Source organism: Martes martes (genome assembly GCF_963455335.1).
Source record: "Martes martes genome assembly, chromosome: 17".
Classification (NCBI taxonomy): domain Eukaryota; kingdom Metazoa; phylum Chordata; class Mammalia; order Carnivora; family Mustelidae; genus Martes; species Martes martes.
Window position 1 is genome coordinate 13,808,427 of NC_137905.1, and position 17,734 is coordinate 13,826,160.

At 54.2% G+C, this 17,734-nt stretch overlaps 1 protein-coding gene across 1 annotated transcript in view; it reads left to right on the forward strand.

Moving 5' to 3' along the window:
- Positions 1 to 3,384: 3,384 nt before the first annotated feature.
- CALB2 (calbindin 2) overlaps positions 3,385 to 17,734 on the forward strand; it is a 28,770-nt gene continuing 14,420 nt past the window's right edge. Inside the window, exons 1-3 of the mRNA XM_080829393.1 lie at positions 3,385 to 3,541; positions 14,968 to 15,044; positions 17,525 to 17,614. Coding sequence (XP_080685519.1) covers positions 3,448 to 3,541; positions 14,968 to 15,044; positions 17,525 to 17,614 — 261 coding nt within the window. The 5' untranslated portion in view covers positions 3,385 to 3,447. The remainder of the gene's footprint in view (positions 3,542 to 14,967; positions 15,045 to 17,524; positions 17,615 to 17,734) is intronic.

The window sequence follows — 17,734 nt, forward strand, 5'->3', positions numbered from 1 at the left end:
CTTCATGTTTAGTTACTTAAACTTGGTCCAGTCTAGCCGAAACCCCAGTCTTTTTCCCCGATGCAAAGCTTCCCATTCCCCCCACTGCCAAACAAGGACCTTGGCTCCCTCCTGGGCTAAGCATGATGTGGGGGATGGAGGGGGCCTGGCTCTGGGACATCTGCTCCCCAGGAGGAGAGGGGGAAGAGGAGCTCTCCTCACCTATCTGCTCCCTGTGGGCTGGAAGAGCTGCAGGGCTCTGGGGAGTCAGGGGTCCAGCAGAGTGGAACGAAGGTTTTTCTAGATCAGTTTTCAGCTCTACCCCGACTTCCTTCAATACCAAAGGCTGACCGGCAGGTCTGGCTTCTGCTCTGCCCTTCAACTCCATGTACCTTTCTTGGGAGCCACAGCGACCTCCAAAGGCTGCTCAGAGCAGGGACGGCGCGCAATCCTTCCAGGCACCGGACAGGACAGTGTGAGCCTTCAGACGACTCTAAGTCTGAAACGGCACCACTTCTGTCTTGACAGGGGGCCAAGGCACTTTCCCTGACCTGGAAAGGTCTTCTGGAGACCCCCCACAACAAAACGTGGCTTCACAGAAGCCACAAAGGCTGCACTCCCCAAAGACTGAGGCTCCCTCCCTATACCCGCCCCCCCCCCGCCCCCCACACACAGCCTTCTCTCAGAACAGCCCATGGCCTGGGTCGAAGTAAAGGTCAGGCTTCAGGAGTCCTGCAGACAGGAGGTGCCTGGCTTCTGCAAGAGCTCTACAAGTGGGGCACTCGGCCCCTTTTCAGAATAACCAGAAAAATTCCTTCTAACATCCTGTGTTCATATAATAACTATGTTTCAGTTAAGCAAACACCACTGCCAGGATTCTTGCTAGTTAACCCCTTGACTACAATATTTTTGGTCCCTACACTGACTTTGTGTGCCCAATATGACTTTTTTTAACCTCTATTTTTTCCTAAGGGTCAAAGAGCTTGCTCACAGCCTCACAAATACTAAGCAGGTTTTGAACCTGCAGTTTTCTGACCCCTGAGCAGAGCTTGTAACTCCTCGACACAACTGCTTCTGCAGTGCTTGGCTTGGGGACAAAGGACAAAGGGACTTGCTTGGGCTTTGCAGCCCTCTGTGTCTGAGATGGGCCCAGGGATGGGCCTCCCAGAAAGACTCCAATCACGCATCTAACATGAATAATGCTGGGCTGTCCCAAGGCAGAGTTGGTGGTCACTGTGGCCACGCTGCCATCATACCCAGAACGTCCCCCAGGCAAGCCAACACCCCCCCCCCCGCTACCCCGCAACGTACCCAACACCCATCTCAGCCTCCGGAAAGTAGGAAGCATGAGCTCTACTCTCTCTTCTTCACCAGGAAAACCAAAGCAGCAAGGAAATACTGGCTTTGCTCCTTAGAGAACCAGGGATGAGCTCACTGGCCCCGCCGATCTGGGCCAGGAGAGGAGCAGGAGGTGAGACAGAGGAGCCCAGATGACAGTGGCAGAGCTGGAAGGGGCTGAGCCTGCACCCTGCGGGACTCTGCAGCACTGTGGTGAAGAGCTTGTGCTTAGACTTCCCCTTGGCCTCCCTCTGGGATTGGCCCCTTTGGGAGCCATGGTTACCCCAGAGAGGGATGCTGGCCAAGGAATCTCTTGCCAAGCTAATCACTGCTGATCTCTGGATCCATGAAGGGCAGTGGGAACATCAATTCATTGAAACCTCAGAACAACCCTAACAGGTAAATACCCACATTCCCATTTTGCAGAAGAGAACATTTGAGACACAGAGAGATTATGTAATTTGCCCAAGGTCACACAGCTTATTCTGGGATTCAGACCTGATTCCAGAGTGTCCACCCCCAACTCCTGAGCCATTCTGCCTTCCCAGAGGCAGTACTAGAGAAACCCGGCAGCTTTGGTGAATTTCCCAGGCCCCGCTCTCCTCTGGCACAAGGAGGAGGGGAATACATTTGGGCCTCTGGCTTTTTAGGTCTCCTTCTCTCCCTTCGTGTGTTCCTGCAAGAGACTCTAAACACATTTGCTCCGAGCAAAATCAAGAGGCTCTGGAGCATTCGCTCTGTACTGCCCCTCTGAGTCTCGCTCTAGGCTGTCCCTCCCTCCAAGGGACAACCTTGGGGCGCCTGGGTGGCTCAGTGGGTTAAAGCCTCTGCCTCCAAGGGACAACCTTCCCCTTCTGTCTCCTGCCAGCTCCTCTGCCCCAGCGACCTTCTTTTGATTCTCACTTACCTCCTTCCCTTTCGCTCTCCCTTCAGAAGGCAGTTCAGCTAACACTCATTAGCACGTGTTAATGAGCATCAATTCATTTCTCAGTCAGCCAGCAGGAGAGGGGAGAAAGGAGGCCTGCTCCAGGGGTAATGGGTACCCACAGCCAGCCGGAGGCTGCATGCAGGCCTCAGGCTCCTGGAGAGAATGGGGAGGGAGCCCAGTGCCCAGCTTGGGGAGTCCGGTCAGCTGTCCTCAGAACTGTGCCCTCAGCAGCTACTTCTGTTTTCTCTGAGACCAGCATGGAACATTCCAAGGTCAGCAATGGATGTTCTCTGCCCACTGGCCGAGGCAGGTTCCCACGATGTCCTTAGGTGGATGGGGTTAAGCCCCAGTAGGGGAGACACTCCTCGAACAACTGTCTAAAAGCCCTCAGAGCCTGTCCAGGGACAGGTGGGTAACCAGAGCGCTGAGGGACACAGTCAGGCAGGGGAGGACGACAACCACCACCAAGGGGACCATGGAAGCCCCTCCTCCATTCCATCTGGATCTTCCCTGGGTGTCCCTGATTCCAGCCGCTCCGCCCCAACAAAGCCTTGAGAACTCTCGGCTTCGCCCCCAAGCATGGGCTGTACTGAGGGGCCACGAGAGCATGGGAAAGAGCTGGGTTCCAATTCCAGCTCGGCCCCTCTTTGCTGGGCAAGTCAGTTCGTCATGTCAAGTCTCGAGTCCCCTCCTCAGAAAAGCGGTCCCTGTTCTTGCTATCGTGGAAGGGCCGGACGAGAGGCGCCCTGAGAGAGACCTAGTGAGCTGCGAGGTGCGGGTGCCAACTCCTTGTCAAGCTCGAATTATTATTACTACTCGTGGCGCCGCTGTTACTACTGCTATTACTACCGCTCCGTGCTAGTAACAATACGGGGCGGCTGTACTCAAGACGGTCAGAGAGAGGCAAGAGCAGCCTCTCCCCCGCCTCAGCACCCGGGGGCCTCTGCTTCCAGTGGTCTCAGCGCCCACCTGCGCGCCCCTGGCCCCCACCCCGCGCTCCCCGCCAAGCCCCGCGCCGCCGCCGCCCCACCGAGCCCCGGGCCGATTCTCTGAGCGCGCGCGCCCCCTGCCGGCGGCCGGGCGCGGGCGCAGCCTCCGCACCGTATATAAAGGCAGCGTGGCGCGCAGGACCTGGCCGAGTGCGGGAGCGGAGCCGGGCGCAGGGACAACGCTGTGCGCCTGAGGTCTCCCAGCAGCTCGCCATGGCTAGCCCGCAGCAGCAGCCCCCCTACCTGCACCTGGCCGAGCTGACGGCATCCCAGTTCCTGGAAATCTGGAAGCACTTTGACGCAGACGGTCAGTAGATCTCTCAACTTCTGGGCCCGTTGGCCCCCAGGGAACCCGCGGTGGAGGGGAAGGGGACAGCGCCGATGCGGACAGGTGTACGTTCGTCCCGGGAGCGGGGAGGGGGGTGGTGTTTGGGCCCCAAAGCCTGCTGAGGTCGGGGTCTGGAGTTTGGGAGATGCCCGGGCTGCTCTGGTGACAACTGTCAGCAACTTTTCTTCTCCGACATAGACGGCGGAGAGCCCGCCAGCTTTTGCAGCCTCATTCTGGGCAAGTTGGAGCTTTCCCAGAGAGGAGGCCTGGGCGGGCAAGGCTCCCCGTGATTCCCCCTGCCATCTTATCATCCCGCCTTTCTCTCCAAGGTAGTGGCCTGCCTTCAGCTGCTGCAGCCACAGGTCTCAAGCCCACTCGCTTCCTTCTTGGGGTTCTCCTTTTGTTTAATGCCAGCTTAGCCCGCCCCCCCCCCACTGTCCTGGAGGTTGGGTCCAGCTGGGGGATACTAAAGGGAAAGCCTGGGCCTCCCCCAGACGAACTGGCTGGGAGCGGGAGTCGGGAGTGACCTGGGGGCCCTGAACACCCCTTGGGCTTCCTTTGCCCATTTCCCATCCTCCCTGGGCAAACGGGTCCCTACACAGCAGCAGTGGGTGTGGTGGGGACAGGGTTGGGGGACCAGCCTGACATATTCCCTCATGGTGATAATCCTGGCTGCTTTCGGTGACATCTCTGGGTGGAGGGAGGCACAATCTTAAATGCCTACTGAGACACTGACTCCCCCAAAAATCGAGGGCCGGACTGAATGACCTTAGGAGGTGTCTCCCTGCGCTGGCATTCCAAGAGTCTATGATGGTCTGATTCAGGCATAAAGGGAGACCCCCACCCCTTTAGGGGCCTCTGATCTTGCTAGAGACGTTTTCTCCACCCCTCCAAAAAAACTAAGTGATCTGATTCCCTTCTCAGGGCCTGGCCGAGATGGGCATCCCAAATGTTCAGGCATCTGGGACCACTGGCAGGGTGGTGGCGTCGGGGTTTTAGCCTGGGATTGACAGTGAGGGGGGATGGGAACCAGAGGGAGGACCAGGGGTGGCTCACTTAATTCCTCCCTCCTCCTTTCCTCATCTCTGCAGGGCATGCAGGTGGCTAAACAGAGGCCCTCTGCCCAGGGTGGGTGCTTGGAGAGGCAAGGGTTAATGCCTAGTAAAGTTAATGAGTCAAGTTTTGTTCCCTGGGAGCCACCTGAGAAAGCTGGGTTGGGAGCCAGGGGGAGGACCGGGCAGGTAATCCCCGGGTTGGGATGGTGATCTGCCTGTGAATTACTGAAGGAGGCAGGTAGGCTGTTAAATCTGTAAAATGGGGCTAAGGAGGGTTGGTACTTCCGATCCCCAGCTTGGGCCATAAGACTGCCTGGGTGAAAAGGGCTGTAAGGTGCAGCCTCTTAGTATTCCAGATGACACGCACATTCCCCAAGGATGCTTCTGCCAGTTTATCTGCACCAGAGACTTGCAGGATTCAAGGAAAGTTACCAAGTGGCCAAGGTTATACCAAAGGCCTCCTGCCAGATGAGTCAGCTATAACAAACAGAGGACTCCATGGTTCCTACTTTCCCCCTGTCCTCATGGGGACAACCAGTAGCACACTCAATAATCATGCAAATCCTTCCATCTATCTGAGACCTCATACTGTTCCAAACACAATCACACCTCCTGGAGTCCCTGTGAGGCTGCTGGGCAGGCGAGGTGCTCCTGGCGCAGGTGAGGACAGGGGCATGGGGGGCGGGTTCTCGCAGGCTGTATAGCAAGGGAGTAGTGGGGCTCCTTCCCGGCCAGGGTTTATTCCCTGGGAACATGCATTTGGGTTGCAAGAGGGATTTTTCTGTGACGCTGGAAACCGCCTTCCCACTTGCCCACCGAAAACCTCTACCACCCCCTGCCTCAGAGGCGATGAGCTGTTTCTTTAATCTCGGGAAGGGGTCCTGGCGCGGGCTGGAGCAAAGCTAAGCTAGCACTGGACGCAAGAGTCCGACGAACACCCCCAAAGCCACTGTGCCTCTGGTTCCCTCCTGCTCCCATGGCAAAGGGGAGCTCAATGCTTGCTTCTTGATTCCTGCCTACCAGACACCCCGTTGCCCTCTCCGGCCACTGCCTCAGGGAGGTCCCAAGGAGGAGCCCCAGACCTAACAGAGAGAAAACAAAGGGGCTTGCGGTGCCAGAGATGGCACAGAGGTGATTTAGGAAAAGGAGTATACAGCCAGATTGGAGTTCCACGGAAGGATCCAGAAAGAGGCTATGGACGGCCTTGCTCCATACCTTCCCTACCTAACCCCTCGCGCACACCCAAAGACTTCTGGGGAGCCCACCCCTCTCCCCTGAGGCACTCCCTGCCCTATCTGGGCCTCCCCCTTAACTAAGTCTGGCTTCTGTGTTCCCTTTGGAGTTGCTCCCTGATACGGAGTCCCCCTGCCTCTTACAAACGTAAAGAGCTCTGGGAGGGCTCCCATGTGCAGCCCACCAGGACCCTGGAGCCCAGTCAGGCACAGCCCCCGGGGGAGGGAGCCACTGCCCCACTCTTCCCAGACCCTCTAGGAAACAAAGACGAGGCAAACTTAGGAGAAGCTGGATGCCAAAGAGAGGGGAGCTGGGGCGGGGGGCTCTGACCCTAACTCAGCCTGTTACCAACCAGGAGGAAGGTCATCCTGGTGACGCTGCCCTAAGAGATTCTTTTCAAAACCCGCATCAGTCTCATGGAGAAAGGAAGGAGTAGGTGCTTGGAGAGAGAGAAACTGGGACTCAGAGAGGCAGAGTTCTTTTCGCAAGACCACACGGCAAAGTGGGAGGGTGGGGGGCACCCAGGGATCCTGTCTCCTCGTGCCTGGTTCCATCCCTGGACTCTCCCTCCAAGGTCAGCTGCAGCCACGCATTTGGGAGAATTCAGATGTCATCTCCCCAAGGCAGAGGTAGGGAAGACCGCAGCCAAGCCCGCGCTCTGACCCGCATGCCGCCTCCATGCTCAGAGTGACCCTTACATGGTCCTCCACGTCTGAGCCCCATCCCATGCTGCCTGGTCACCTCTTGCTCCAGAACGTCCTCACCCTGCGTGATCCAAGCAGCCGTGCGAGGCCCAACTGAGAGCCCACACTGGCCTGTCCGTGTGGTTCCGATCAGATGGGCCACCAGGCTCCGGTTCCACGGGTGACCGGTAGGAATTTCCACGGAGAGCCAAGGTGCGGCTCAACAGGGAAAAATACCACAGTCTTTAGAAGCCACTGAAAGCACAGGGACAGGATGTGTTCTCTCCCAGAGGCCAGCAGACACCTGGGCCAAACAGGGACTGCAAATCCCCCCCCCCCCGGAATCTCTCTAACATAGCTCTACCATGACGTGTACAAAAAGTTAGACAGACAAGGGCATCTATTACTGAGTTCTTGGGAATGCTGAAAATCTGAAAGGAAATGCCCTTCACCAGGGATGAGAACAATGAATTGTACCCATCTCTATAGGGGAATATTATGCAACCAAGCACAGGGAGGGGGAGCTTTTCCACTGACATGGGAGAATGTCCAAGATGGACTACTAAGGTTTTTTTTTTTTAATGGGAGCAGGACACTATTACCATATGAACCCATTTTCGTTATTCACGAAGCTCAAATGCTGGAAGATATTCGAGAGAATGCCACACGTTATGGGGAATGGAAAATGGTGGTTCTCTACAGAGCGGCTGAGGTAAAAATTAGAAGGCATTTGCTTTAACTAAGTTAATTTCCAGAGTGTTTGCAAATTTTCTAAGAGCTTATGTGTCTGGGGTGAATCCGCAAAACAGTAAAGTTGTAAGAGGATCTGTACCTCCAGGTGTGGGAATCTGCCCAGATACTTCAGGGTATCTGCTGCCTCCAGGTGGCCCTGGTGTTGGGGGGGGTGGGTCTTCAAAGCCTCTTACAGGGAGTGAGCCTTGTTTGCCACCCATGGGGGCCTCAAGGCCTTTGAAAATTAGTGAGAGGAAGGCCCTGCCCTGTCTTCCCTCCTCTGTCCTCCCACACCCGATGGCAATAACAGAAGTGTCTCCTCGGATCCAGGCACCATGAGCACCTCCAGGCCTGAGCACCCAGGCAGGCCTGGTGGAGCCTCTCGGTTTAGTCCGTGTGCCTGCAGGGAGAGGCGAGGAGAACGAAGCCCCAGGGCCTCTCCAAGGTGGGGAGAGGTCGGGGCAGCTTGCACTGGGATACTAAGTGAAGGTTTTTGGAACAGTAAAAGAGACTTGCCCAAACAGGGTTACAGAATACTTGGTATATATTAAGTACTTAGGCAAACACTGTAACATGTACAATGCAGTATCACTGTGCCATTCCTAGGGTGATTCCAGGGCTCCTAAAAACGATCACTTCTTGGCACAAGAGAGTCCAAGGGGTCTGGTGCGGGGAGCCGAGGTGGGAGCTGTCTTTTAACCCTGTCTGCCAATCTCTGTGGGGTCTGTGGGTCTCATCTGGGACAGCAAGGGACGGGCTTGGGGGTCGTGATGGCAGGATGTGGGGTTCTTCGGGGGCAGCCTCCTGGCCCACCTGGGGTAAGCCTTAGGAATCAGCCCCCACTCAACTTTCACCCCTAGACCCCCAAATGCTTTGCTAACAGAGCCCTTTGCTGTGATGTGTCTGCAGCGTGCTGGGTTGCCCTGTGCTGGTGGCCTCTGGGGACACTCTGGGCCCCACAGCCTGCCCTTGGGGGTGATTACACCAGCCAGGGAGGCGCTGTGTCTGTGAGGAGCTGGGGCTCCCCGGGGAGGCAGCCCTGGGACGAGTTTTCACAAACAAGGCAGCTTGAGCCCACCTCGCCCAGGGCAGCTGCCAGCCCGGGGAGCCTGCGTCCCTGCCCGCTGCCCCAGCTTATTCCCCTCCGGACTTCAGTGGCTGTCTTGGCTGAACCCCTGAGGGAGGTTTCCAGGGCTGAGAAGACCCTTCGGGGAAATCTCTTCCAACACCTGGGGAACCCGAATTACTAGAGCGGGCATGAGGCTCTTGGAAAACAGGGCGTCTCCTGGCAGCTCTCCCGGCCTGTGGCAGGCCGTGCCCTCCTTGGCCCAGCCGGACCCATCTGGGGCCTCTGGCCTCGCTTGGCCCTCCCCCGCTCCTCCTTGGCTCTCTGCTGTCCAATCTGCCCCAGCCTTCTGGCCTCCCCCAAACCTGGGAACCAGCCCAGCGTTCCGCTGCCAGATGTCCCCAGGCTCAGAGGACCCAGCGAAGCTCCAGAACCACTGTTCGAGAAGCAGCTCGGCCCAGAAACACAGACTGAAAGTCACGTCTGAAAGCTCTGTGTTTTCTCAGCCCTTTTCTTGCCCCAGGGGGTGGGGTTCGACTGTCCCGAAGGGTGCTCAGGCTTGGGTGGGCAGAGGGCTATTTGCCTTTCCATAAATCTGAACTCCGGACAGACAACCAGGTGGCCGGGTCTCAGGAACACTTTCTTAACGAGGACGTCTGGAATTTGGCAATCCCTGTCCTGGATGTCTCTAACCTGTGCATCGCGGGGAGTCACGGACTGGTGAGCGCTACTGCGGCCAGGCCCCTAGTTCTCAAACTCGAAGCGTAGGAGGCCTTGTTTAAACACAGATTTTGGGGTCTCTCTCCCAGCACTTCCGCCTCAGGAGTTCTTGGGGAAGGTCTGGGCTTCTGCACTTGAAACAAGCTCCCAGGTAATTCTGATGCTGCTGTTCCGCAGACCCCACTAGGAACAGCAAGCCCTTACCCTCCAGACCTGCTGAATTAGACTCTGCACTTTAATAAGATCCCCAGGTAATTCTTGCACACCTTAACACTTGAGACTCACCACAAATCGCTCCTTAATTCTGACTGCACGTTAGAATCACCGAGAGCTTTTGAAAACAGGCTCAAGAGAAGTCCTCACCCCCATCAATTAAATCTAAACCTCCAGGGGCGGGACCCAGGCAATGGTGTTTTAAAAGCCTCCCAGGTGACTCTAATTTTTATTTTATTTTATTTTATTTTTTTAACCCACTGAGCCACCCAGGCACCCCCTGTTTTATTTTTTTTATTTGACAGAGAGAGAGAGAGATCACAAGTAGGCAGAGAGGCAGGCAGAGAGAGGGGGGAAAGCAGGCTCCCTGCTGAGCAGAGAGCCCGATGTGGGGCTCTGATCCCAGGACCCTGAGATCATGACCTGAGGCTTAACCCACTGAGCCACCCAGGCACCCCCCAGGTGACTCTATTAGACAGCTTGGCTGAAAACCAGTACTCTCTACTCTGAGCTGAAGAGTTGACAGCCATGGACTGGGTCAGAGGACAGAGGTTAGAAATGATGCTTTCCCTTCATGTGAGATTTTACATTTTCCGGAATGCTTTCACAATAATACCTTGTGTGGCTCTCACAGCAGCTCTATAAAGCAGAAAGGGCATAAACAGTTATATCCATTTTAGGGATCAAGAAATGGAGGCTCAGTGAGATTGACTCGCTCGATGTCACATGGGCAGTCATGGAGCTGGTAGCAGAATTATACCTCTTACTCTCTTCCCTGTTCAACTCTTAGAAAATCTGTACATGTGAATCTCAGTGAGAAACAAGGGGCCTTCTTTCCAACAAGGGGCAAAGCATCCTTTAGTCAAGGCTTTCCAGGTGTCTGTGATCAGCTTAATAGTAAAGAAGTGGTGTCTCACTTTTTTTTTTTTTAAGATTTTTTGTGTGTTTGTTTATCTGGGGGGTGGTGCATGCGTGCAGGCTCGAGGGGGAGGGGAGGAGCAGAGGGAGCGGGATAAGGAGACTCCACACTGAGCGGGAAGAAGTAGCCAGACAAGGGGCTCCATCCGAGGACCCTGAGATCCCGAACTGAGCCAAAATTAGACACTCAACTGAGCCACCCAGGGGCCCCCAAGAAATGTTGTCTCAGTTTCAACTGGGGGAAACTGAGGCACGGTGGTGATGAAGACTGGTAGCCAGAGTACAGTAAGGAAAGATGCAGGGTCTCTGACTCCCACCCAGCCCCCTCTTCCTAATATTCTCAGGATGCAGTTTGACAGGAAGCGAAGGAGTGGCAGTTGCCATGGTAACCACATTCTTATCAATACCCGTCCACATGAGATTTGCTTGGTGGCCAGTCACCCCACGCCCTGATACTGGGGTCAGAGAAAAAGCAATCCATTCGTCTGGTGCTGAAGTCTGCTCTGGAAGGATGTTGGTCAACCTGGCCTACCCCCCACCCAGACGAGACCAGGATAGCAGCTGCCTCCTGGGGGACGGATGGGATTCGCCCTGAGAGAGACCAAGTAGCAAAGGCCTTTCCCTCCAATGGTGAAAGATGCCCCCTTCTGGGCCCCACAGCCCCTGCCTCCCTATCCAGTCTCTGCCCCTCTCCCTCTGCGTTCGGCTGGTAGATCCTGACGATTCTTGTTTGGCTGCCTTGCCCCACTGGACCATGAACCGCTCTAGGGAGTAAGCCCACGTCGAGGACTTGTCTATAGACCCCCCCAGCCCCCCAGCCCCCGCCGCCAAGCACCAGGCACAAAGTTGAACTACTGTTACTTCCAACAGTATAGGTTTGTTGAATTGAGGCGCCTTTTGTCTCTTCGTTGGGGGCACGGAGAGGAAGTGGTGGTGGGATTCCTCGTAGGGTGCGAGGGGCTTGCCAGCCTCTGGGGCCCTCCTGCTGCTCAGGCTGTGCAAGGTGGGCTGGGGAGGGGACCCCTTTCTACCGTCGCTGGGTCCTGGCTCCTCCCCCGGCCTCCATGGTTAGTCTTCCCTTTCTCCTCCTCTTCCTGGTAGCTGGGGGTTCTCAGAGAAGCTTTCCGTGCCCACCCTGTCAAGTAGCCCTGACACCCCCTCCCCATTCTACTACATCATCTTTCCTTTTCCTTGCTGTTTGTCTGCCCTGCCCCATCCCCACCCAGTTAGAACATAAGACCCATCCTGGCAGACCCCGTCTAGCTCACTTTTATACCCCTGAGGCCTAGCATACAGCGGGCAAAAAGTGAATGTTCAGGAAATGTTGAATGAATGAATGAATGCATGAAACCTAGATCAGCAATTAGGATACTCCAATTCTGGTCCCGCGTTGCTGTGTGTCCCTGAACAGATTGCTTACCGTCTCTGTGCCTCAAGTTTCTTTGTCAGAAGAAGAGAATTCTACTCGGCCCTGTTACGATCCTGTGTGTCTGGGTGGATTATGACAACTTGGAAGATGGGAGCCCAGCCTTGTGCGGTGTCATATTCTGGCCCCCCCATGGCAACCTACACAGGACTTTACACATAGTGAGGCTTCAAATTATCTCCTGAAGCAAAGAGAGAAGCGAACGTGCTTTGAAAAATTAAAAGCGTATCCAGGAGCCATTGCTGATGTTCACAAGTGTCCGTGTCTCCCGCTGGGCAAGGCACAGGCTGATTGTCAGGTTCTGGAGGTTATTAAACCACCTTAAAACCTTTCTAGAACAGGAATAAACACAAGGACATTTATTCTTAGTAAGTTTCAGAGAAACCTCAGGGGAAAGGTGGGTCCCACAGGTCTGTACTCTTCTATGTTTCTTCTTCCCAAATTCATGTTGCTCAATGGGACGTGTTTCAGTCCTGGCCTCACCTGCTTTGGCCTCCTGCACCCCAACTCTTCCTGGCTGAAAGCAAGCAGCCCAAGGGCAAGGTGTCCCCCGGCCTGGACAGAAACACCCGCCGTGGTGGTGTTGACCACTGGCATTTTGGAGGCTCGCTGTGGGCCAACACATTCCATGTGTTTTTACCCCCGTGGAGTCTTCACTGTCTACCGTAGGAGGCAGGCACCATCATTATCCCTATTTTATAGGTGAGGAAACAGGTCCGGAGAGGTGACATCCCAGAGCGAAACAGTGAGTAATAGCGGCAGGAGAAGTGGGTGTGGGTGCGTCTGCAAGGAGTGTGGGTAACCCGCCCGCACCCCCCTTCTACAGCAGGTGCGGAAGCTGGCGGGGAAGTGGCAGAGCAGGGCCAGCTCTGAGGGTGGGGAGAGATGCTGGTCAGAGCTGAAACCCATCCTTCCGGATCATTGCAGGGAGTGGTGAGGCAGAGAAAAAGTACTTGTTCTTTCAACCCCGAGGCATCATCAACTAGACTGCCTTTTGCCTGGAAAGCCCTGGGCCCTTCCGCTCATGCCCCCTCTCCCGCTGGCCTCACAGGCCATTAGACGCACGCACATGAAATTCCAAGTGTCGCAAGAACGATGACCATTCTATGCCAGGGGGAACAAAGGGAGCTCCAGTCCCCTTCCCCCATCCCCTAAATACAATCACATCTTTTCCCTGCTGACAAAAATATATCATTTATCTCACGGGATCCTCTCCATGCCATGTTTATTGTGGCATCTTCTCCACTAGGGGGCGCCTCTGTGGCTATTTATTGGGAATCTAAATTCTCAGAGGATGCCAGGGGGCAGAGGGTGGGGAGAACCCCCACCCCCACTGCAACCCCATCCCACCCCCAAGGGCCAGGATAAATAGTCCTTTTTTATTGTCTCTGTTTCACTTGTAATTCCATTTGCTCTTGAAGAAAGCTACCAGTTGGCTATTCTCTATAGGAACCTTGCTCAATTGTTTTAGATCAGATTTGAAACTTGACTTTAGGCTCGTGGTTTCCAAACTTGATGCTCATGGAAATCATCTGGGGAACTTTAAAAAAAAAAAAAAAAAAAAAAGTGATGCTTAGTTCACACCCCAAACCAATGGCACCAGCATGTCTGTGGGTGGGAGCCAGACACCCATGTTTTTCTTTTTTTTAAAGATTCCTAGGAGAGGGGCGCCTGGGTGGCTCAGTGGGTTAAAGCCTCTGCCTTCGGCTCAGGTCATGATCTCAGGGTCCTGGGATCGAGCCCCGCATCAGGCTCTCGGCTCAGCGGGCAGCCTGCTTCCCTTCCTCTCTCTCTGCCTGCTTGTGATCTCTGTCTGATAAATAAATAAAATCTTTAAAAAAAAAAAAAAAGATCCCAGGAGATTCCAGTTTGGGGGAGTGTGGGGGAGCACTACCTTCGGCCTGTCTGATTTCCAACCCACAAATGCCTGCTCTCAATCACAGCAGGGACTAGTGACCTTGGCTATGGGCTCAGCTTACCCAGTCTCTAGGCCATCTCGGTATAAGACTTGAGAACCTAAAGGCCTCTCACCACTTAATGTGATCTTCAAAGTCAGGCACTGACCTTGGGGCCCAGTCCTGATCATTGCAGTTTTTGCCCTGATTCTTTCCATCTTCTACACAGGTTCTGGTCATTGAACAGGAACAAGTCACATTTACGGTGCACTCATAATGGGTGGCTTGGTACATACAAAATCCCATTTAAGTGTCATAACTCATTTTGCAGCTGATATGGGTTAAATGACTTTCCCAAAGTCCTACAGGCAGTGAGCAAGCAGAACAGGATTTTCCCAGACCAGAGGGCCCCCTCTCTTCATGGCCGTGCAGTGGGTTGCCTCCCCTCCTCATAATCCCGGTGACTGATGCTCTCGGGTGCCCCTAGCCCGAAGGACGGACACCCCCCGCCTTTCTCTTCCCACGCTTCCCTTCTGTGTTAGTTTCCCAGAGCTGTTGTAACAGAGTCCCACAGACCAGGTGGCTTAAACCAACAGAGGTTTTTTTTCTCTTCCTGTTCTGGGGCTGGAAGTCCAGAACTAAGGTGTTGACAGAATTGTTCCTTCTGGAGGCTCTTGGGGACAATCCTTCCGTGTCTCTCTTCCGGCTTCTAGTAGTTGCCAGCAATCCATGGCATTCCTTAGCTTGGAGATAGCATCACTCCAATCTTGTCTCAGTCTTTACATAATCTTCTTCCCCGTGTGTCTCTCTGTGTCTCCACATGGCCTTCTTATAAGGACCCAGGTCATTGGATTAGGGCCTACCTAATCTACTATGGCTTCCTCTTCACTGATTACCCTATTTCCAACTGAGGTTACATTCTGATGTTCTCCATGGACACGGATTTGGGGGCACGGGGGACACTCTTCAACTCAATATACCCTCCCACTCCAGAGACCCAAATTCTGTCTCGGGCCTCAATCACCCCTGCGACCAGGGTCTGCCACCTGCTGACTAGCTGGGATGCTGATGACCTTGTGTCTCCCCTCCTCCACCACCACCCCGTTAAATTCTCGATCCCGATCCCGGGCTCACCCAGCCAGCTGCGGACAGTTCCGGCTCCGCCCACTTCTACCAACTTGGCCCGGATCCTGGTCCCTCCCAGTGTTCTCCGTCTACTGAATGTATACCCCAAAGGCCCGTGGTTACTGATCTTGCAGCTGTACAGTTGGAAACACCCTGAGGGCAGGACCCACGTCCCTCACGCTGCACCGTCTGAGGCCAACCCAGACACACCTGCTTGTTAACCAAGGAGAAGTTCTCCCTGAAGCCCCTGACTTCCCCACCCCCTCACCCCACCCCATCAGTCTTACTATGCAGCTCTGAGGTCAACTGCTTGTTTCTTTTTCTTTGCTTTTTTCACAGGAAATGGGTATATTGAAGGTAAAGAGCTAGAAAACTTTTTCCAAGAGCTGGAGAAAGCAAGAAAAGGCTCTGGCATGGTAAGCCCAGTACTCTGTCGAACTGTTTGATTTTTTTCTATCATCCTGATCGTGGCTTTGGTCAGCATTGTCTGCCCCAAATTCTGCATCTCCTAAGCCAGCCTGACATCTCCGGTCTTGACCTCCCAAGTTTTTCTTTCATTTGTAAGAATGTTTTTTAAATTGGAATAATCCCTTAAAAAGAGAACCTTCCTGCAATACCTTTGGGTGTCTGGGATTGAGGGGTGTTCGTGAATAGATACCAGGGGTTACTGAACCCCCCAAAACTGCAAAGTTTGTGTCTGTGTATATGTGTATAAAACCCTTTTATTTTCCTAAGGAATAGTCCAGAGCCTATCTAAGATTCTCAGGGGGGTCATGACTCGATTGGATGCCTCAGGGGTTTCAAGTGTCTTTATTGGAGACCAGAGTTTCTCAGCCTCGGCTCTATGGACAGGGCTGGATAATTCTTTGTCGTGGGGAGGTGGACGGGGGCTGTCCTGTGATTGTAGGATATATAGCACCGTCACTGGCTCTCCCCGTGAGATGCCAGCAGCATCCTCTTACAGTTGTAGCAATCAAAAATGTCTCGAGAAATTACCAAAGGTCCCCTGTGGGGGCCACAGAATAATCCCCACCCAAGAACCACTGTTCTAGACCAACAGAGTCTGGAATCCTCAGCAAGGACCTAGAGGGAAACTTGGTTGCTCCAAACCAGCATCTGAACCAGAGAGTACGGCCTGGCCTCATTCGTGGCGGTGTCAGTCTGCCTTTCTTAGCCTGCCTGAAGCGACTCCAAATCACGTCCCACCCCTTCACGGCAGGGTCACTGTGGGGCCTGTAGTCACAAGCTTACACTATTAAATTCATGAAAGCCTTGGGAGGACTGTCTGAAATACCGAAAAGCTGAGGTAATCGGACCTAGTTTATTGCGATCCCCACGTCTGGTTCTCAGATATACACAGTCAGACCCATCACCTCCCCCAGCTCCCACTGGTCCCTTGGGGGTCTCCCCACTCTCTCCTGCTACGTGTCTATTGGCTGATCCCCTGCCTCTTAGCAAGTCTCCATGGGGCAGTCTGGGAGACGAGCAGCAAATCCACCAGTGAGCTCCTGGTCCAGAGCCCAGCAGAGTGCTCCAGCGAGAAGGAGGTCCGGCCATGGGCTTCAGCGACGGCTGTGATTCATGGGTTTATCAACTGTTCCCCCATCACCCCTCATTACTAGTATAATGAAGCCTGCATCCCAGAAATCCCAGGCATCAAAACTGATTCTGGGATCAGTGCTTCTAGTCTGAAATCTTAGTCACTCCCCTCCTCAGATGGCTTCGGGGTGATTCTCAAACCTGTCAACAACATCTCAACTGACAGCATCCGCGACTGGTGTTCAGAGCAGCTGGGCAGAAGGGATAGTAGCCTTGGAAGCAGGAGCCACAAGTTCCAATTCTAGCTACACCAGCTGGTGACCCTGGGAGAAGACACGGCACCCCAGCCTGTACCAGTGTGTAGAATGGACAGAAGACTCACCCCACTGGGGCTGCTCTGAAAACTAGATCAGCTCACCCCATCTGGGATCCAGGCCTAGGAGCATTCCGTGCACACTCGTACATATAAGGCAGGAAATACTGATGAATAAATCCTGGGAAATTGAAACCGCTTCCCAGGTAGAAAGAACAGACTCTAATCTGAAGAACGGGTAGAATTCTCCAGGGCCCGATCCGAGGAAGCGCCCAACCCCCCCGGAAGTCATCAGAGAAGGCAAGAGGCGCCATCAGCCGCACAAGCAGACTGCCCATCGGTGAGGGTTAAGGAAGAGCGTGTTCATACACAGAACTATTCAGGAGCACCCAAAACAGGCTAAGATTGGAGAATTTCAGAGAACCTTAGATTTACCATGGGCAGTGATGGGCCAAAGGAGCTTTTGAAGTTCTCTGCCTTTGGAGTAGTCACAATAATCTCACAGATGATTGAAATTACCCCCCAGCTGTATGAAGATTTTCTCCTCACCTTCCTCCTGGCTTAAAATCAGAGTGAAAAATACCATGAATTCCCTTTAGACCCGAGAGAAGAAAATGCATGGTTTACCTTGCTCTGGGGTAGTGCTAGTTTCTTCCTGGGATAAGTTGGCTTGTATAAGAAGCTGCCTTCATAAGGTAGTTCTCTCATCTGAGTGATGGGAATAAGTCCTCGCCCTTCTGACAAAGCTGTGGTTTAATCCCGTCTCAAAGGCAGAGGGGAGTGTTTGATCGCATGAATTACATGGGACGGGGGTGTATGTCCCCATGTGACCGAGCCTCAGAGGAGAGATCACTTGGACTTGGAGGGATCTTGGGAAGGAGATGAGTGGGGCCCTGACCAGTCAGAGCGTCGGCCTGGCCTGGTTCCAGGCCTGCAGATCTGGGGCGTAGAATGTTCCATGCCGCTGCCACGCCAAGCAGGTGAGAGGTCTGTGGTTCCCGTGGGGCCTGGCAGCACAGTCAGCCCCCCTCTGTTTTTCCCCAGATGTCAAAGAGTGATAACTTTGGGGAGAAGATGAAGGAGTTCATGCAGAAGTATGACAAGAACTCCGACGGCAAAATCGAGATGGCAGAGGTGAGTTCTACCTACATCCTGGCTAAGAGCTGTGGGGGAGAGGGGTTCCCGTCACCTCCACTCTGCCAAGCACAAGTGTCCTTCTAGGCCTCTAAAGCGGGGTGGGGGGGAGGGGTCTGG